Below are 22,034 nucleotides of genomic sequence, written 5' to 3'. Positions count from 1 at the left end.
ATTATAAAAGCGCTTTCCACAACAGCTTATATCAAATCATTTGGACTATTCATTCTGGACGGCAGGGGATAATCACTTCTGATAATGTCAGACTGTGAACAAAGATCTGATAAAAGCAAAGGTAAAGCCCCAAAGGAATTAGTGAACATTTAACACCATTAATATAGGTTGATCGTGTTTGCTCTCTGCTTTATGGAATATTGTGAGGACTTCCAGCAAATATCTGGCTCTATTAGGCATATGAAATGAAATAAATTTCATTAAAATGGGCTGAAATTAAAAACCATATAGCTGCTGTGTGTATTAGGGCACATATGTATTAGAGCAGCCATAAATTATGTATAAATATTCACATGTATTAATATATATATATATATATATATATATATATATATATATATATATATATATATATACAGTGCTTAGCATAAATGAACACATGCTGTTGACTAAAAAGAGGAATAAAAAATCATCTTTTGGAAATCTTAATGCCTTAATTAAAAAAAAATAAAAGGTTTTATTCCAGTTAGCCTGGTTTAATTTGCATTAAAATAGATGATCTTATGGAAAGTACCCCATCCCAATCTCTAGATATGGTGAAGGGTATGTGATGATGTAGGGCTATTTTAATTTCAAAGGCCAAGGGAACTTTATCAGGATGCATAGTATCCTGGATCCATGAAATAACTGGCCTTTAAAAATAAAAATCTGCCTGCCTCTATGGGAATTTAATGTGTGCTGACTTACGCCGATGTATTTTAAGGAAGAACATTTATTTATTTATGATACATTATTCATTCACAAAGAAAATTGGTGTCCTTAAAGGTTGGATTTTTCCTCATTTTGTTAATTAATGCATTAAGATCAATTTCCAAAAGATGATTTTTTTATTCCTCTATTTAGTCAACTTTAGCATGGTTGTGTTATATATATATATATATATATATATAAAACATAAACATAATATATGTATATATATATATATATATTTAACCATTTCCAGAAATATTACTTGCCATTCATAATGTTTATGTAAGCTTATTTTTTGTATTTATGAAAATGTATGAAATTCTTTTTAATGAATATAACACTTTGAACTGAACCGAATGCAATGATATGATGGCAAGTAGGTCAAGTATAAATGCCTCAACCATTTGGAGAGGAGTGTGCACAGTCAGCGAAGGCTCATGGTGCGGAGCCAGGTGAAAGTATAAACAAGGCTTCAGACATCCAATGCTGTAATACAATAAATATAAAACTGTGGCACATCCAGCAGCGCATTTTTCTGCTAATGCCTCTCCATTGATCCTCAGGGTACATTTTTATTGAACTGTTTTTTCACCATTTACAAGCAAACAACTGAAAGGCGGCAGATCAGACACTGTTCTTCATTGACAAATATTAATGATTTACTTTAATTACAATGAAAATGGCTAATTTTAATTGTATGTGATCTGTTGATAGGGTCTCAGCTGCTGAACTCAAATATTAGTCAGCACAATAGCTCAGAAAAAGAAAAAAATAATTCAGTCTGTAAAAAATCCCTGGGATGATAATTGGAGGTTGAAGGAGGGTTCCTGGGAGGGAGGCTGTGGAGTTCACCAAACAAGAGCTCATCCTCTACAAAGGGGGGATAAACAAGACTGAAAAAAAATCTGGTTAAGGCTTTCACCTCACAATAGAGCAGCACGAGAAAAGGTCACCTGATACAAGAGCATTAGTTGTGTAACCATTAGCAATAGTGTGTAACTGGTATTTCCTGCACAAATGCAGGACCTTTCTACACTGCAAAAAACAAAAACAAATAAACAAATAATTAAAACCGGTCATTATTCCTTCTCTTGTTATTGATTTCTCTTATAAATCATTTGATATTAAACATATTTTTTTAAAGAATATTTAGCCCTTGTCCAGGTTTAAGGACAAACTTTAATGCTAAAATATGCCACATATTCATTTGTGCTCATGAATTCAGTAAAAAAGCACTGCACCTGACCTTGATGAATGTACATTTAGAACATATTGTTAAATGGCCAATTAATAATTTTTGTATTAAATCTTAATGTTACAATTTTTGGTCCCACTTTATATTAAGTGGCTTTAAGTACCGTGTACTTACATCGAAAAGTGCAATGTACTTATTGTGTTCATGTTGTATTGTAAAACACATTTGCTGCAATTGAGGTGTGATACGGGTAAGGTTAGGGGCTGGTCTGTGGTGGTATGGGTAGGTTTAAGGCTGGGTTAATGTGTAAGGGAAGGGTCAACAGTAATTACAAATGTAATTACATAAATTAATTACAGCTGTAATTACATGCAGGTATTTTTAAAATATAAGTAGCCTACAATGTAAAAACACATGTACACAATAAGTCCATTGTATCAAATTATTAATTTCAATGTTAGTAACATAGTAGTTAAAGCAACTTAATATAAAGTGGGACTCAATTTTTAAATATTAGTTCTCTTACGAGAGGTTCTCTCGTATTGCGTAAGTTTAGCTTACGCTACGGGAAAGATTCATCTTCTCGAGATACTGAAGCCAAAAAATTATCCTTAATTTTGTATAACTTGTCAACGCAGTGCAGCAGCTAGCAGACCTAGAGCAGGCCATCTCGCGTGCTCATTGCTTGCCCTGCGGGCAACTGCTGCAGCCTACCAGTGCGCCCGGCGTGACGTCACGCCCAATGAAGGGCGCCCGCGCCTTTATAGCGTCACAGCCCACCAGATAGGCGTGGCTTAGTGTATAAAATAGGGGCTGTAGGATGAATTCTCTGATTTTTCGACTCTTCAGCGAGCTCTTCGCATCGCTGGATTTGAGAGAAGCCACCGCCGCCGCCGAACAGCGAACAGCCAGCTTAGGACAGCGCTGAGGAAGCCGGCCGTCTTCGCCACCTTTAGCCATCCGTGCGAGCTACGCTATCCGGCGACGTATCCTTTTTTGCAAATCATTCTAAAAGAGCAGCGAGCGTCTTTTTAAAGATGCCTCGCACTTCCTGCGGCTCGTGTAAAGCCCCGCTCAGCGCCGGAGACCGCCACCTGATCTGCGCTCTCTGCCTGGGCCTGGAACACGCAGAGCTCGCCCTCGCGTCCGGGGGCTGCGAGCTCTGTGAGGAGCTTCCGCTGTCGACCCTGCGGGCTCGACTCGAAGCGTTCAACACCACAGCAGTCACTCCGCCCCCTGTGGGACCGCACAGAAAGAAGCGCCGTTCCCTGAGACAGCCGGAACCTGTGGCCACAGCGACGCGCTCGCCGGAGAACCTCCCTCGAGCCTCGCTCTCGCCTTCCCCACCTCTCCTCACTGACGCGCAGCTGCCGCTTGCGAGCCTCACTGCCGTCACTTCGGAGGATGAGTCCGTGGGACACGCCACAAAAGACTGCTGCTCTATCCTGGCATCAGACAGCGAGGAATGGTCGCTTCACTCCGCCTCCTCGTCAATCCAGGAATCCGCCCGTACCCGCGCTGGAGCTGACGCGGAACTTATGCGCCTGCTGACGCAAGCTGTCGACCGTCTCGGGCTCGAGTGGTCGCTGCCGAAGGAACCCGCGCCGAACAGGCTCGACGGCTGCTTCCTTCAAAGTCGCCGCCGCGCAGTTTCAGAAACCAGGCCCGCTCCATTCCTGCCGGAACTTCATGCGGAGCTGACGAAGTCGTGGAATTCACCCTTTTCTGCTAGACTTCAGTCACAGGCCTCCGCGTCGCTCTCCCAAGTGGACGGCGCCGCCGAGAAAGGGTACACAGCGATTCCCCCTGTGGAAGAGGCGGTCGCAGCGCACCTTTGCCCGCCCTCCGCGAGATGGCGGTCACGGTCAGCCCTCCCGTCTAAAGCCTGCAGAGCCACTTCCGCCTTGGTCGGCCGCGCTTATGCCGCCTCCGGCCAGGCCGCGTCTGCTCTACACTCGATGGCTGTGCTTCAGATCCTGCAAGCCGACCTCCTCCGTGAATGGGATGAGAAGGGCCGGGACCCAGCTGCGGTTACGGATTTGAGAAGCGCGACGGATCTTTCTCTCCGCGCCACCAAAGCTGCAGCCCAGGCCATCGGACGAGCCATGGCCGCGGATATGAGGGAAACTGAGCGAGCCACCTTTCTGAACGCGCCGCTTTCCCCCACTGGTCTCTTCGGCCCAGCGGTGAACGGGATTGTTGACCGCTTCTCTATGGTGCAAAAGACCACGCAGGCCATGAACCTCTTCCTGCCGCGACGCTCGAGTTCCGCCACAGGCCGCTCTCGCGAGAGACAAAGCCAGCCTCCTGTGCGAACCAGCACCCAGCGTCCAGCACAGCCTCAGCATCAGCCTTCGCAGCGACGTCAGGGCGGCCGCCCTAGATCGCGCTCAGACAGCCGTCGCAGACCGCCGCCCCCCAGAGGGCCTCGGCAAAGGCTCACGCTGAAGTCTGAGCACGCGAAGCCCTCCTAACAGCGGGAGAGAAAAGACGCGCGTGTCCCGCTGCGGCCGGACCGCCGTCAAAGTTCATTTCCCTGTCAGTCCCCTTCGAACAGGCTACTGCAGTGGTTCAACTAGCAGCCAACAAGCCGGTTTATTCACCCTCTCGCCTGCACACAAACGCCGTTTTCACGGCGACCCAGAGAAATCTCAAAAAGAGTATAATGTCTGGTCCGGCTCACGCCGTCAGTGTTTTAAGTGTAGTGAATGTGCCCACGCCCCAGTGTTCACCCCTACACATAAGCACTCAAAATCCCGTGTCACTCACAGAGCACACTCTCATAAAGCGCAGAAAAGCCGCTCGAGTGTTGAATGTAAGAAATGTGTCCACAGGTCTGTGCCCACTATCTGCCCGCTCTGTTACACGATCAAAGAAGCTTATGAACGTAAGTCTCGTGCCCGCCAGAGAGCGCTCACGCTTGCTAACACAAACCTTCCCCCGGGTCCCGCCTGTGCGTTTAAGTGTTATCACGAAACACAGGGCGTTAATAAAACGCTCCCCATCTACTATGATCGGGGCGTCAGATACAGTTGTAAGTCTCGTGCCCGCGTGCGCGCGCTCACGCTTACAGAGAGCTCTCCCGCCCAGAGCGCTGCTCGCGCGTCAAAGTGTGGCAAAAGTATGTTCCCCATCCCTTATGATCGGGACATCTCACATAAGTCAGCCGGTCTCGGCTGTCAGCGAGCGGCCATTGCCCAGAACCGAGAGGTTCAGTTTCACAAGCCCGCAAATGGCGACGGTCTGAACCCGGAGGCCATTCGCCCCCTGGCGGCTCACATAGCTGCGTGGGAAACTATCCCAGGGATTTCAGATTTCAGGTGTTGAGCACAATAAAGCAGGGCTATGCACTTCAATTCGTTCGCCGTCCTCCGCGCTTTCAAGCCCGGACCGCGACGATAGTGAATGCAGAAGTAGCACACCTACTTCACGCAGAAATAGCAAAGCTGCTGTGCAAAGGGGCTATAGAAAAGGTGCCGCCTTCTCTGAGCGAGTCAGGCTTTTACAGCCGATATTTTCTCGTACCCAAGAAGGACGGAGCCTTCAGACCTATCCTAGATCTGAGATATTTGAACAAAGTGCTTGTAAAAAGACCGTTCAAAATGCTTACGACCAGAAAAATCCTCGCGCACGTTCGCCCGAGGGACTGGTTTATTTCTCTAGATCTGAAGGATGCCTATTTTCAGATTCAGATAGTACCCCGTCACAGGCAATTTTTGAGATTCGCCTTCGACGGTCAGGCATATCAATACACCGTCCTGCCGTTCGGCCTGTCCCTAGCACCCCGTACATTTACAAAGTGCATGGACGCGGCGCTCGCCCCCCTGAGAAGTCAGGGGCTGCGCATAATGAACTATCTGGACGATTGGCTGATATTGGCACAGTCAGAGACAGAACTACTATCTCACAGAACAGTGCTTCTCAGTCATCTGGAAAGCTTGGGTCTCACGGTCAACTGGACCAAGAGCTCATTACTGCCCAGCCAGTCAATTTCCTTTTTAGGAATAGAACTGGACTCGGTGACCATGACGGCTCGTTTATCGACACAGCGCGCGCGCCGTGTTCGCCACCTAGCCGCATCTTTCCAGAAGGGCAGCTTTCTCCCTTTGAAAACATTTCAAAGGATGTTGGGCTGTATGGCATCAGCTGCAGCGGTGCTCCAGCTGGGCCTACTGCGCATGCGCCCGCTCCAACGCTGGTTGAATGCTCGCGTGTCCCGCCGGGTGTCTGGCGGCCAGAAAATCAGAGTGACTCAGGCCTGCATAGCAGCTCTGCAGCCCTGGTTAGTGGCCGATTGGTACCAGCATGGAGTAATGATGGGAACCATCTCTTATCGGAAGGTCAGCTCGACAGACACGTCCAACTCGGGTTGGGGCGCGCTGTTCGAGGGCAGACCGGCCTTTGGCCAGTGGTCAGACCAGGAGAAGGGTTTTCACATAAACTGTCTGGAAATGATAGCGGTCGAGAACGCGCTGAAGTGCTTCCTCCCGTTTATACAGGACCAGCATGTTCTTGTCCGCTCGGACAACACATCTGTGGTATCCTATGTAAACCGTCAGGGCGGTGTCAGATCCAGAAATCTCTGCAATCTGACGGAACACCTCCTTATTTGGTCACAGACGAACCTGCGCTCGCTGAGGGCGGCGCATGTGCCTGGCCATTTGAACGACGGCCCAGACAGACTGTCCAGGGACAATGTTCCCCCAGGGGAATGGTCCCTGCACCCCCAAACGGTCCAGAAACTGTGGCGCCTATTCGGCAGAGCGGAAGTCGACCTGTTTGCGTCAAAAGACAACGCTCAATGCCCGATGTTCTTCTCGAAGGACGAGGACGCGCTGGCCCAGGTTTGGCCCAGCCTCCCGCTATATGCTTTCCCTCCGGTCTCTCTGTTGCCACAGGTGATCAAGAGGATCAGGGAAACGCGCCACTCGGTGCTCCTCATAGCCCCGCATTGGGAGAATCAGACTTGGTTCCCGGAACTGGCACGGCTGTCACATACAGCTCCGTGGCCGATTCCGGTGAGGGCAGATCTCCTCTCTCAAGCTCGCGGCACGATCTGGCATCCCCATCCAGAGCGCTGGTCTCTGCATGCATGGTTGATCAACGGGTACTCGTTGCCCTGCCAGAAGGAGTGATGAACACGATCACGCAGTCTAGAGCCCCTTCTACGAGAAGGCTCTACGCGTCTAAATGGTCGGTGTTCTCTGGATGGTGCACCGACAGAAGTCTGGACCCGCGGACATGCGGGGTGGCGCATCTGCTCACTTTCCTACAAGAGCTGTTGGATAAGGGAAGATCCCCATCCACGCTCAAAGTTTACGTGGCGGCCGTAGCAGCATTCGCGGAATCGACGCACGGCCAGTCACTGGGAAGACATGAGTTGGTCATCCGCTTCCTTAGAGGAGCTAGAAGGATGAATCCGCCGCGCCCCCCGTCGGTTCCCATGTGGGATCTTTCACTGGTCCTCGAGGCCCTGAAAGCTTTTCCATTTGAACCACTAGACTCCGTGGAGTTGAAATATCTATCACTAAAAGCCGTTTTTCTGACTGCACTGTCGTCAGTAAAACGTGTAGGGGATCTGCACGCGCTGTCTGTCAGCGCGTCGTGTCTTGAGTTCGGACCAAATGACTCTAAAGTCATCCTCAGACCTAGACATGGTTATGTCCCTAAAGTGATGGGCACTCCATTCAGAGCGCAAGTTATTTCGCTGTCAGCTCTCCCAGCATCTGACAGCGAAAGTGATGTGAATCTCCTCTGCCCTGTCAGAGCGCTGAGGTTTTACATTACGCTCTCCGCCTCCTTCAGGCGTTCGGAACAGCTTTTCGTTTCGTTTGGTGGGCGCGCCAAGGGGCTTGCCTCCTCGAAACAGAGCCTGTCCAGATGGATAGTGGACGCTATAGCGGCAGCTTACGCGTCAAAAGGCCTGCATTGCCCTCTGGGTATCAGGGCTCATTCCACGAGAGGTGTGGCCTCGTCGTGGGCATGGTCCAGTGGAATTTCTATCCATGACATATGTGTAGTGGCGGGCTGGAGCTCCCCGTCTACCTTTGTCAGGTTTTATAACCTAGAAGTTCCTGCCTTGCAGGCTAAACTGTTGTCAGTCTGAAAAGAGGTGTATTCTGCCCAGATCTCCTGCTCAGATCACGTTCATGACTCAGCTCTCCTGGTTGAGCTGCACTAAGTAGGGTATGTGCCATATGACTATACAGACCGGCGCGCTGCTCTGTATTCCCTATGTGTGCTTATGTACAAGTGATGGCCCGCGTGGCTGGCCACCTTATTTTTTCCACTTATGGGGTTCCCCTTAAGCTCGGGGTCTCATGTGGATGCTTGGCGCGCACGGCGTTGACAAAGTGTTCCCGTAGCGTAAGCTAAACTTACGCAATACGAGAGAACCTCTCGTAAGAGAACGATACTCGGTTACTAACGTAACCTCGGTTCTCTCTAGAGAGGGAACGAGTATTGCGTAACCGGCCGTGCTCACGCCACGAGCGACTTCGCTTCAGTCGTCAAAAAACCATAGAATTCAGCCTACAGCCCCTATTTTATACGCTAAGCCACGCCTATCTGGTGGGCTGTGACGCTATAAAGGCGCGGGCGCCCTTCATTGGGCGTGACGTCACGCCGGGCGCACTGGTAGGCTGCAGCAGTTGCCCGCAGGGCAGCCAATGAGCACGCGAGATGGCCTGCTCTAGGTCTGCTAGCTGCTGCACTGCGTTGACAAGTTATACAAAATTAAGGATAATTTTTTGGCTTCAGTATCTCGAGAAGATGAATCTTTCCCGTACCGTAAGCTAAACTTACGCAATACTCGTTCCCTCTCTAGAGAGAACCGAGGTTACGTTATTAACCGAGTATCGTTTCGTAATGTTATGTTTTTACCTAAAATAAGGATGGAGTAAGCATTACTGAGCGTTTGTTGCAATCATACTGGATGCCGGAGGGCACCCTTGCGCAGAAACTCCAAATATGTCTCACAGAACTAATACAGCTATAGCTGAATAAAAAGAAGATAGAAATACTTCGACTGATTAAACAAACACACAACTGCCTCAATACTGTATATGGTGTATTTGGGTTCTTCAAGCCTTCTCTGGTATTTTCATAATAAAGTATACTTATAATCCAATGCTAATCAACATCGAGCCTTTAAAAAAATATATCTAGCCTATTTTCTGCCTCATTCAATGATTATCAGCTTCTCATTAGCTTAAGCTTCTCCTCTTCAGCAAGAAATGTCAATTGACGTTATCTAGTGAGTTTGGAGTAAACATGTTATTAAATGTTGTGTTTTGTTGGACAACAGGTTAATGAACGCTTCACATAACACGTTTTGGAAGATGTTTGAAGCATGTTGCTTTTTCAAATGCATGTCATAAGTGACTCAAACTCGCACACGCCATCAATTCATACATATTAGAATTTGGATCATGAATATTAATTAAGTAACATGACTGAAGATGAGCAACGTCATCACAAGATAATATTTATGAACTCAGTCTTTGTAAATAATCTGACAACCTTGAACTCTAAAACTCATTCTGATGTTGTTGGTGGTGATCAACCTCGAAAAGGATCACAATATAACAATAACAAAAGGTTAATTTCAAGTCAAAATTTCAACTGTAGTCCATACAATTCATGCAATACAAATTTGCTAGATTCCAAGAATCCGGAAACTAAATGAGAGCTCTATGTGAGGAAAAGCACTTAAATCTTACTGTTCCTTTTCCTCTGATATCAGCAGGTTCTTCAATATTTTGTAACATCGTCCTACAGCTTCATCTTTGAGTCTGACTAATGGCCATCGGCTGCTTCAATTAGGAAGTCTCTGTATACTGAGATTTCCTGAGAAGATGGTATCATAATAGAGATACATGGTGTGCTTGTACTATCCATGCAGCATCAATCATAAAATCTCCTCATCATGACATACTTAATGTAGGCTCCTTCTGTTTTGTTAGGAGTTGAATCCCTTTCAGGGTCGGTTCCTATAAGCCAAAATGGCAAATCTGCTTTCTGACAACCCCAACACCCCAAGCTCTATTAGCAATCAAGCATGTCATAGCCGGTAATGCAGTCTCTCCTGACACATTCATAGATGGAAAGTCATAGAAAGTCAAGGCTTAATTGCCATCTCCAGAATTGTACCATCCAGGCAGAAGTGCATCCACAAATATATGTTTGTAACAAGAATGGACTGCCAAGTTTTTTGTGCGCACATTAAATGGGTGTTTGTGAAGTATAACCCCTGCTGTTAAATGCCATAACTACACTAGCATAGCTGCCAAACGCATATTGCTTTATTGATGGGCACTTAAATGATACAAATTCTGACAGATTTGGACAGTGAGTTTTTCTTGTGGTGGAATTATTGTGGCCACCAGCCAATCAGCATTTTTATGACATAATTTTCCTGTCACATGGCATTTATGGCTCAGTTGGTTGGCTTAAAAGTGTGCCCATAAGCAAAAATTTCTACTAGCAAATAGAATATTTAAAGTGAGTAATTGTCAAAGTACAGTGACAAAAATGTCCCTTGAATGTTCAGTCATGTGGCAAACAGTTGCTCCATCCAATGGTATAATTCAGTTTATCAAACAAAAAGAAATTCACTTTATGCTGTTTTGAAAAAAAAGGCAAGTGCCATAAAAAGTGTTTGTGTAATGTCTAAGTTCTGTTTCAGTTCCATGGACTTTTAGTTTGTATCGCCTTGTTTTCCTAATTTTAGTTCCCGTTTCCTTTGTTCTCATGTGTCAGTTTGTTTCCACAGTTACTGATTATGTTGTCCACATGGGTCTTGTTGAGTTCCTCGTTATCATTATATTTAATGCCTTCTTTTCCCTCAGTTCCATTGCCGAGTATTGTTTTCGGTGTGTAGTAAAACTGTTCAGTTGTTCTCTGCGTTAGACTTCTTTCTCTGTTTTTGTTTTTTTTGTTTTTTGCGGAATAAAAATGTACTGCTGCATTCACCTCTCCTCTTCTCTCCTTTCATTTGGCTGCCTGCCGTAACAAAATACTCAACCTAAAACTGATATGGATCTAGCAGTGGCATTCATCCAACTCAACCAAAAAGTTCGTTCCTTACGAGAATACACTATCTGCATCTGTGAGTTATTGCAACAAACAAATTGGGATGATGACAGTCTCAAATTAATCTATTGGATTGGTGCTAATCATGACGGGATGGTGGAGCTACCTGAAATGGAAGAGTTTACATTGAGGTAATATATCCTCATTTGCTTGGAAAAGGTTGACCTTGAGCTCATCCCTAAGTTTGCTCTAGTCCCAGAGCCCAATCCTGCTAGGAACCCTTGTTTATCCTAGGGCCAGTGATTGCTGCCATGTATAACTTGGAGCCAAAGCCAGCCATTATTTTCTGTCCCGGAGAAGGTACCTATTGACTTGTCTGGTCAGGATTTATTTTCCAAAACTTGAGCCCACCTCAAAAGGTCTTCCTTTTCTTCCGGCGGTCTCTTCTGGCCTACTAGATTCCACAACTCCATCTGGTTCCTTGGCCCTTCGTAGCTCCTCGACTCTGCTGTGGCCTGTTTGCCTCTCAGCTCTGGCTCTGCCTTGGTCAACCATCACCTATTTGCCACTAGCTCTGCTTTGGTCTTCCGAGCCCCCAGTTACACTTTGGTCTCCCAACTCTCTGGTTCCACCTTGGTCCTCCGTGCTTGCAACACCGCCCATGTCCTTCATCCCCCCTTGTTGTCAGGGTATATGTCAGCTGTGGCCCCCTCCATTGGCATTGGCTCCTTAATGGTCACTTCCTCTGCCGGCCCTTCTATGGACTCTTCCACCTGTTAATCCTGGCCCTCCTTCCCAACGCAGTATAGATTATTCCCTCCGTTTCCTCAGTTCTCTTGTCAAATATTGTCTATGTATATTGGTGTGTAGCAAAGCTGTTACATTTTTCTCTGCTTTGGAGTTCTGTGTCTTTGTTTTGTTTCATTTGCTAAATAAAAGTACACTGCTGCATTGAGATCCATCCTTCACCTGCCCGCCGTATCAGTTTGACTTTTATTTAGTAATTTTATTGTTTTTAGGGATTATGCATTAGAGAAATGTCTTGCAAGTGTTAAAGCAAACCAAAATAAGTCATAATTTAAGTATATAGGTAAATAATTCCTGTCATTAGTGTTATCATTGAGAAAAACTTGCTGAAAATACAAAACTTTTTTTTTTGGGGGGTGTCAACGGACAAAGTTTACAGTAAGAAGAGGCTGCAGATGTGCACATGCTGATTTTCCCACCATATTGAAAAAGTCAACATTTACTTTAGAATAAAATAAAAATAAAAAATTTTTTTGGTGTTAAATATATTACGATCCACTAATTTATTGAAAAAATTTGAATTTATTGGTTTTTGTCTGATCAGTGTTTGTTTTGTGATCATATTTCAACCACTTTTGTAAAATTAAACCAAAAAAGCAGAAAAAAAAAACTCTTGAGGATGATGAGATGCTTGAGGATGAACCGGGTCACACTGAGTGAGAAAGTCAAATAAAGTAGTAATGATAAATTAACTTAATCTGCCTAAGGTAAATGACCCAATTCAACAGCCAGAGATGACAAACAAAGTGTACATTATGTATTGTCAAACATTTTGATATATATATATTTTTTTTTTTTTTGTGAAATGCTCTCAGTTACATTTATTTAGCTGACAAATTGTGCAGAGGCAAATTGTTCATTGGCTTCCTCTGAATGGGTGAGCTCAGGCATTTAAATGACTATTCATTAAAATATATTTGTGCTCCTCGCTGACATCCATAAGAGGAAAATGACCTTCATGCTTCAGACGATAACACAGGTAGGTTCTATGAACACAGAGTAGGTCTGAGCGGATTACGTCAATTGAAGCACTCTTTGCATTCGTATCTATTTAAATTGTTGTATTGTGCACAGGGTTGCAAGAAAAATAGGAAGAACACAGCTAAAAGCAGTTTAACTTTTCTTTTATGGATGATATTGAAGATGTTCCTCACACTCGCACGGCTGAACGATTGTTTGCTTTTTGCCTCCACGTCTCATGGTAACTTTTTCTGCCTTCAAAATCCATTACAGACCTGACAAATCTGTTACGAACCCATGGAGAGTTTTTCATCTGCAAAAAAAGTTGAAGGGAGGTACATTATTTTTCTTTCCGACGGTTGAAGGATTATCATGAATAAATCAGGCACTCAAGACGACAGTTGTGAAGTCTCACCCAGAAGATGCATGCTAAGAGCTTAACTGTATCGTAACAAACAACCCTTTACAGTTGCTCTATTGAAATAGTAGACACCATTTCATTTGTCCTGCCAGGCCTGTCCCAAGTACAACCGGTCTGAACGGAATGTTTTTCCCTGTTTGATTCTCCGGAGGAGAGTGGAGCGGGAAATGTGAGGTGACACGGTGTGAATTGAGTCAGGTTGTTTTGGTGGCTATTGTGGTGATAATGCACAACTCTTAAAATGATCTCTAACAGAGATGGACACACTGAGCAGAACAGGACAAAACAAACACTGTGCTGAACACACATTAGATCCCAAAATAAAGCTAAGAACTGTTTTGCGTACAATATGTGTTGTATAAATGACTTAAGTGCACTAAACATAAATGTCTGCTTGTAAGTGTTTTGCAAGTAACATAAAGTAAGGAATAATTGATGACGGGCCATTGAATTATTAAAAGAAATTGTGCAAAAAAGGTGGTAATGTCCGAGGCCTCGATGCAAAGCGTATAATTCAATTATTTTGCTTATACTACGGTTCTCTTACGAGAGGTTCTCTCGTATTGCGTAAGTTTAGCTTGCGCTACGGGAAAGATTCATCTTCTCTGCAGCCTACCAGTGAGCCCGGCGTGACGTCACGCCCAATGAAGGGCGCCCACGCCTTCATAGCGTCACAGCCCGCCAGAATGGACGTGGCTTAGCGTATAAAAGTGGGGGCTGTAGGCTGACTTCCCTGATTTTTCGTCTCTTCAGCGAGCTCTTCGCATCGCTGGATCTGAGAGAAGCCACCGCCGCTGTCGAACAAGTGAAACAGCCAGCTTAGGACAGCACTGAGGAAGCCGGCCGTCTTCGCCACCTTCAGCCATCCGTGCGAGCTACGCTATCCGGCGACGTATCCTTTTTTGCAAATCATTCTAAAAGAGCAGCGAGCGTCTTTTTAAAGAGCACACTCTCATAAAGCGTAGAAAAGCCGATCGAGTGTTGAATGCAAGAAATGTGTCCACAGGTCTGTGCCCACTATCTGCCCGCTCTGTTACACGATCAAAAAAGCAGGTTATGAATGTAAGTCTCGTGCCCGCCAGAGAGCGTTCACGCTTGCTAACACAAACCTCCCCCCGAGCTCCGCCCGCGTGTTTAAGTGTTATCACAAAACGCAGGGCATTAATAAGACGCTCCCCGTCCATTATGATCGGGGCGTCAAATACACTTGTAAGTCTTGTGCCCGCGCACACGCAATCACGCTTACAGGAAGCTTTTCCACCCGGAGCGCTGCTCCCGCGTCAAAAAGTGAAAAAAGAATGTTCCCCATCCCTTATGATTGGGACATCTCACATAAATCAGCCGGTTTCGGCTTTCAGCGAGCAGCCATTGCCCAGAACCAAGAGAGTGCGCGCCGCGCTTTCGGCTCCGGTTCAATTTCACAAGCCCGCAAATGGCGGCGATCTGAACCCGGAGGCCATTCGCCCCCCTAGCGGCTCACATAGCTGCATGGGAAACTATCCCAGGGATTTCAGAATGGGTGCTGAGCACAATAAAGCAGGTCTATACACTTCAATTCATTCGCCGTCCCCTGCGCTTTCAAGCCCGGACCGCGGCGATAGTGAATGCAGAAGTAGCACACCTACTTCACGCAGAAATAGCAAAGCTGCTGTGCAAAGGGGCTATAGAAAAGGTGCCGCCTTCTCTGAGCGAGTCAGGTTTTTACAGCCGATATTTTCTCGTACCCAAGAAGGACGGAGCCTTCAGACCTATGCTAGATCTGAGACATTTGAACAAAGTGCTTGCGAAAAGACCGTTCAAAATGCTTACGACCAGGAAAATGGTCGCGCACGTTCGCCCGAGGGACTGGTTTATTTCTCTAGATCTGAAGGATGCCCCCCGTCACAGGCAATTTTTGAGATTCGCCTTCGACGGTCAGGTATATCAATACACCGTCCTGCTGTTCGGCCTGTCCCTAGCACCCCGTACATTTACGAATTGCATGGACGCAGCGCTCGCCCTCCTGAGAAGTCAGGGGCTGCGAATAATGAACCATCTGGACGATTGGCTGATATTGGCACAGTCAGAGACAGAACTGCTATCTCACAGAACAGTGCTTCTCAGTCACTTGGAAAGCTTGGGTCTCACGGTCAACTGGACCAAGAGCTCATTACTGCCCAGCCAGTCAATTTGCTTTTTAGGAATAGAACTGGACTCGGTGACCATGACGGCTTGTTTATCGACACAGCGCGCGTGCCTTGTTCGCCACCTAGCCGCATCTTTCCAGAAGGGCAGCTTTCTCCCTTTGAAAACATTTCAAAGGATGTTGGGCTGTATGGCATCAGCTGCAGCGGTGCTTTAGCTGGGCCTACTGCGCATGCGCCCGCTCCAACGCTGATTGAGTGCTCACGCGTCCCGCCGAGCCTGGGTTTCTGGCAGAGTGACTCAGACTCCTGCATAGCGGCTCTGCAGCCCTGGTTAGTAGCCGACTGGTACCAGCAGGGAGTGATGATGGGAACCATCTCTTATCGGAAAGTCATTCGACAGACGCGTCCAACTCGGGTTGGGGCGCGCTGTTCGAGGGCAGACCGGTCTTCGGCCAGTGGTCAGACCAAGAGAAGTGTTTTCACATAAACTGTCTGGAAATGATATCGGTCGAGAACGCGCTGAAGCGCTTCCTCATGTTCATACAGGACCAACATGTTCTTGATCAACATGTCTGTGGTATCCTATGTAAACCGTCAGGGCGGTGTCAGATCCAGAAATCTCTGCAATCTGACAGAACGCCTCTTTATTTGGTCTCAGATGCACCTGCGTTCGCTGAGGGCGGCGCATGTGCCTGGCCATTTGAACGACGGCCCAGACAAACTGTCTAGGGACAATGTTCCCCCAGGGGAATGGTCCCTGCAACGCCAAACGGTCCAGAAGCTGTGGCGCCTATTCGGCAGAGCGAAGTCGACCTATTTGCATCAAAAGACAATGCTCAATCCCCGACGTTCCTCTCGAAGGACGAGGACACGCTGGCCCAGGTTTGGCCCAGCCTCCCGCTATATGCTTTCCCTCCGGTCTCTCTGTTACCACAGGTGATCAAGAGAATCAGGGAAACGCGCCACTCGGTGCTCCTCATAGCCCCGCGTTGGGAGAACCAGATTTGGTTCCCGGAACTAGCACGGCTGTCACTTACAGCTCCGTGGCCGATTCCGGTGAGGGCAGATCTCCTCTCTCAGGCTCGCGGCGCGATCTGGCATCCCCATCCAGAGCGCTGGTCTCTGCACGCATGGTTGATCAACGGGTACTCGTTGCCCTGCCAGAAGGAGTGATGAACACGATCACGCAGCCTAGAGCTTCTTCCACGAGAAGGCTCTACTAAATGGTCGGTGTTCTCCAGATGGTGCACCAACAGAGGTCTGGACCCACGGACATGCGGGGTGGCGCATCTGCTCAACTTCCTACAAGAGCTGTTGGATAAGGGGAGGTCCCCATCCACGCTCAAAGTATACGAGGCGGCCGTGGCAGCGTTCGCAGAATCGACGCACGGCCAGTCACTGGGAAGACATGAGTTGGTCATCCGCTTCCTTAGAGGAGCTAGAAGGATGAACCCGCCGCGCCCCCCGTCGGTTCCTATGTGAGATCTTTCATTGGTCCTTGAGGCCCTGAAAGCCTTTCCATTTGAACCACTAGACTCCGTGGGCTTGAAATATCTAGCACTGGAAACCGTCTTTCTGACTGCACTGTCGTCGGTTTCTTTTTACTTATTAAATGCCCCATATGCTAGCGTTATAAGCCAAACCGTTTTTAGAGATAAAACTCTTTACACTCGATTATCATGAAAACAAATCCCAGAGAACAGTCGACTCGGTACCGATGCGTTATTACACCCCAGGTTCATTTTGCGCCTTAGTTCTCCTTTAAAATGCTCTTGGGTGAGGACTTATTTCTAACACATCTAATCCCAATCTAAATGTAATTAAATGTAATTCATTTTAATTTAATAAAAAATGGAAAATGGAAAAAACCTCCATTCAAAGAATCTCTCAGTGCTTAAAACAAGAAAGTATATATATATATCCCTATCTTTTTTGAGGAACTAAGAAGGTCACAATGTTGCACCTACTGTAGCCCACGTAGACACCCAACCTTTTTGTTCAATGTGCTGACTGAGTTGAAACACAACAAGAAGAAATAAGGTATATTTATGTACCCCTTTGTAAACCAAAGGTGTTCCGAGGTGTGCTTATCAATGGCCAATGAACAACCATTCTGAGGGCAGATAACAAAGGACGTCCCACAAGAGTATAGATACCAGGATGGAGCATTGGTTTCCTCTCTGCCTTTGAAATTCAAAAGATCACGTTTCAAAAGGAAGGGGTGAACAAAAGGGGGGTGATATGTGTGGTGGGATGATGTGGTCTTTTTAGCAGTGTGTCAGCATGTAGAAGGAAAAGGCAAGGATGGGTCATTGCTTCCCCACCACCAGCTGTGTGTCTATTCCTTATCTTCGAAACAAACAAAACAGGGTACTAAATATAGATACGCAGATGATTCATATCTGAGGAGTCATCCCTTATGTCTCTTCTTTGGGTTGCAGTTACACAGGAAATTAATATGATTGCTAAAACCGATCAAGTGTACAACTTTTGACCATTGACCTTTAGGGCTAGACATGAAGAGGAGTGTGTTTCATCAAAATAGCAAGTGTGTACAAGGTGACATGACCTATAAAAAGCAAAGCCAAGACCGCGCACACACACATTTACCATAGTTTGTACTTTACATAGAATGGATTCAGAGTTTGGCTGTTTAGCATTAGCAATTACCCTCTGCTATTAGATACTGTATGCTCAGGGGTGCACATATCTGGTTCGCATGTGTGGTAAAAATAAACGATGCGAACCAGAAAACCTGGAGGGAAGCGCTTTTAAGTACCAACATTTTTGGGGACAGGGACACATTTACTAACTGGAATTGGATTTTTTCTCAATTTCTGGTAAGATGATAAGTGTGTTAATTAATTTTTAGGGGTGCAACCGATTGCAGTTAATTCATACGGAGAAGGCCCCACGATTTGGCACGCATGTGATTCTTGGATTAACTGCTAAGTTTAACCATCATAGAGTGAAGGTTTATCATTTGGAGGTGTTTTGTCATGCCAATTTACACATTCAAATGATTTTAAGTGTGGAAAAAGAGGTGAAAATCGGGACTCGTATGGTTATCTGTGCGCACAGCAGGTCTTAAAGTGACAGCAGCCTTATATTCCTGCTGTTGTCTGTGTCATTAATGTTAATAAAACAATTAATTAAAAAAACATCATCATCTACCATGTTCGAGAGTAAAGAAGGTAGTGAGGAGAGCAGTCAGGAGGACAGTGATGACGACAGCTTGTAGGATTAGTGTGAGTACCAAGCAGCATCTCCAGGTGCTCCATTGAGAGAACCAGACCAAACAAGTTAAGTGCACACCTGCTTATGCTTTCCAAAGCTGAATTTATTCGATTAAAAATACATTAAAACAGTAATAATGTAGGAAAATTATTACAATATAAAAATGAACTCTACTTTAATTATTTAAAAATGCAATTAATTTGTGTAATGGCAAAGCCATTACTTTACATCTTCAGTGTCACGTGTTCCTTCAGAAATCTAATATGCTGACTTGCTGCTCAAGAAACATTTCTTATAATTATTAATGTTGAAAACAGTTGTGCTGCTTTATATTTTTGAGAAAACTGTGATACATTAATTTGTTCAGGATACTTTGCTGAATAGAAAATAAAGCGTTTGTAACATTATAAATGTATTTACTGTCACTTAAAAAACAATATTTAATGCATATGCTTGCTTAATAAAAGTATTAATTTAGTTTAAAAGATAATAATAATAAAATCCCAACAATAATATTAATAATAATACCAACCCCAGTCTTTTGAACTGTATATATATATAACTAATTTCACTGCCAGCCAAGCAACTGCCACTGAGACGGGAATGCTAACACCCTCTGTACATACAGACATCTGCATGCCTATACATGTTGGAGTGATCGCACTAGGACACACACTGGAATACACACAAAGGTGTGATAAATATTGAAGTATACACATACATAATACTGTAGTATTACACAAACTCACATACCAAAACTGCTGCTAATAGGCCATGAAATATAAAAAAAATACAGTACAGAGAGAGAGTCAAAATTCATAACTAACAAATTTCTGCATCATATTTACACTAAATAAATTATGTGTGAATAGATAAGATTTATTAGTCATATTTTATCGTTCCTCTCTCTTTTAACTAAAACCAACATCCAACATGAGGTTTGTGTTGACAGAACCCTTATGGAGACATAAAGCAAATACAAAGATATTAGCTTTTCACCTTAAACCCAAAATGATAAGCTGAATCACATCATGCTTGTAAGTTAAACTATGTCCAAACTCAGCTTACTCAAACACCATCCACATATAATGCTTCTGCAGCAAAAAAGACACTGAAATACTACTGCTCTCTTGATTCATGTACTATCTCATCATGAACAACACATAAGGAAACCCAGCAGGCTACTTCGCCAAAACCACTGGAAACGGTTCTCTGAGTGAGTCTAACAGACAACTTAGGGAGCCTGTTGAACCTGCCGAAGCACCCATTCAAAACAGGGCAGTGAGAAAACCAACATCGTGCTCATTATGGAGAATAATAGGGTTGGCAATATAAACATTTACCTTGCAGGGCTGGGTTTGAATGGAATCCCTGTGTGTCCACCATTGCAGGTACACTCTCTATCCCTCACTCGCTCGCTCGCTCTCCCCCTGTGAGGCGGCTGACAGGAGAATTGGTTATCTAATAGGTTCCCATGTAGCTTTGTCTCCCTCTCACAAGTGCGGCTCTAAGGAGGATTTCTTCTCATGTTGACAAATTAGCATAAGCGGCTTCCTGGCTCACCTGTACTCATCCAACCTGTTTGGCGCCGCCTCCACCCCGCTGTGCTGCATGCACCTGCTGAAACTGGACACACTGGCCTGAAAATGTACTTAGTTGCATATTAGAACAATTAATTAATCCAAAGAAATGATTCAGTTACACCTCCTGGGACGCTACAATGCCAGAGCTTTTTATTGTTCAGATTTTAGACTCTTTGAAGTAATTGCGACTTTAAATGTCGATTTTAAGGCGAGAAGACAAGAAAAAAAAAACTAAGCTTAGAACTTGTTTTCCCCTAAAGGGAATAGAAACCCCATTCTGACTTTATCTTTGCCTTGTAAGCAGATACGACAATGAAGCCAATGAGGAATGGAACTCGCAGAGAATGGCCCGACAGCATGAATCATCGACGTTCTGCTTTGTTTAGTCCTCAAATTTACTTTCATAAGGTTGATGCAGCACAAAAGATGACAAATGGCTCTGATAGAACAATGACAATTACATATTAGAAAACACAAATTTTTTTGTTTGTTTTGTTTGTTTTTGTCATCATAAAAAATGGATGTGATTTTATAAATGATTAATGGATAAGGTCAACAAATAATGTGATTTAACACAGTTTTTTTTTTTAAATAACGATGCACTTTCATTTGCTGAAAAAAACAAACGAAAACACCATTATCAAGCCCTGTAATTTGACATACCTGATACCTAAACGAGGCCTAGATCAACTACATAACAAGCATTTCCTTAATTCTGAACACTTCCCAGGTAACAAACATATGTTCTAAGAACACTTTGCTAACACTCACATTAAGTAACACTCTCAAAAACTTTTTCAGAAAAAAAGTTCCATGAACGACATATAGGCTAAAGAATGTCTTTTATGCTAACATTTTGAGAAGATTATTATAGACCAGAATATTTCTGGTCTATAACATTAAGAAACCTTGACAGAACGATAGCCAAAGTTCTGAGAACATTCCTCTGTAGCTGGATTTAGGGACGTAACGATTTATCAGCGATCGAATAATTGTCGACAATACATTTAAATCAATAAATCTTATCGATCAGCGATTAAGCAGGTTCATGCGCATGCGTGCTGCTCAACCGCGAAACATGTTAAGCGCGCGCGCCGAAATTATGTTTGGGACAATTTTTCACCTTAATCATGACTATAAATTTGCGTGTGCATTCGCAGCCTTTTGTTTTGTGCAAATGTAAGTTTTAATATTGTGTGTATTTTGTGTAGGCCTATCTAAATCTGATTGATCTCATATAGGATGCCTTTGGTTAAGAATTGATGCTGTAGTAAGGCGTGCGCTGATCATCTTCAGCTTCAGCGCACGCAGCTCAAAAAGCAATGCACGACTAATAATGACTATGATTGGGACTGTCATATTACATAACATTATAAAGAAAACAATATTGTAATTGTAATAAGACATTGTAAATTATTTGGGTTTAGTTGCCATGTTTCATCGCGTTGCTACAGAGAGAGCGTGCCCACAACATGACTTGTGGCACGTAACTTAGTTCAAAGTTCACTAGTGCATTTCGCGTAATTTTGTGCAGCTATAATTTGTAATATTATGCTTATTTTGTATATATCTGTTTAATCTCATATAGGATCTCAGATTCTTTGAGTTAAATAACGTGCTAGCAAAGTGCTCCAGTTTGCCAGTGTTCATTCAGTGCTTCAGCCCGCGCAACTCAAACAGCAATGCACGACTAGCTATGATTGGGCCTGTTATATTAGAACACAACTTTATTAAATCGTTGTAAATTCATTGGGTTTAGTTGCCCGTGTTTAAGCGCGTTGTTCCAAGAACAGCGCGTCCACAACAGGAGTACACATTCTGAACAGAACGCATCTGAGGTGACGTTGGTGACACATTTTAGTCGTTATATTTGATTATTAAATGCTGTTGCCCATTTGCCACTGCAGCAGATGCGTATTGCA

The 22,034-nt window shown here is 44.8% G+C and overlaps 1 protein-coding gene across 1 annotated transcript in view; it reads right to left on the bottom strand.

The window, feature by feature from the left end:
* Nucleotides 1-20,027, bottom strand: part of naaladl2 (N-acetylated alpha-linked acidic dipeptidase like 2) — a 406,458-nt gene extending 386,431 nt beyond the window's left edge. The window contains 1 exon segment of the mRNA XM_077203075.1: nt 19,873-20,027. Within this exon segment, the coding sequence (XP_077059190.1) occupies nt 19,873-19,915 (43 nt within the window). The 5' untranslated portion in view covers nt 19,916-20,027.
* Nucleotides 20,028-22,034: the final 2,007 nt, after the last annotated feature.

Source organism: Siphateles boraxobius, unplaced genomic scaffold, assembly GCF_051911475.1.
Source record: "Siphateles boraxobius isolate OS27281-9 unplaced genomic scaffold, OSU_SipBor_1 5, whole genome shotgun sequence".
Lineage (NCBI taxonomy): Eukaryota > Metazoa > Chordata > Actinopteri > Cypriniformes > Leuciscidae > Siphateles > Siphateles boraxobius.
Note: the sequence above shows the minus strand (reverse complement) of the source record. Positions and strands in the feature narration are given on the sequence as shown.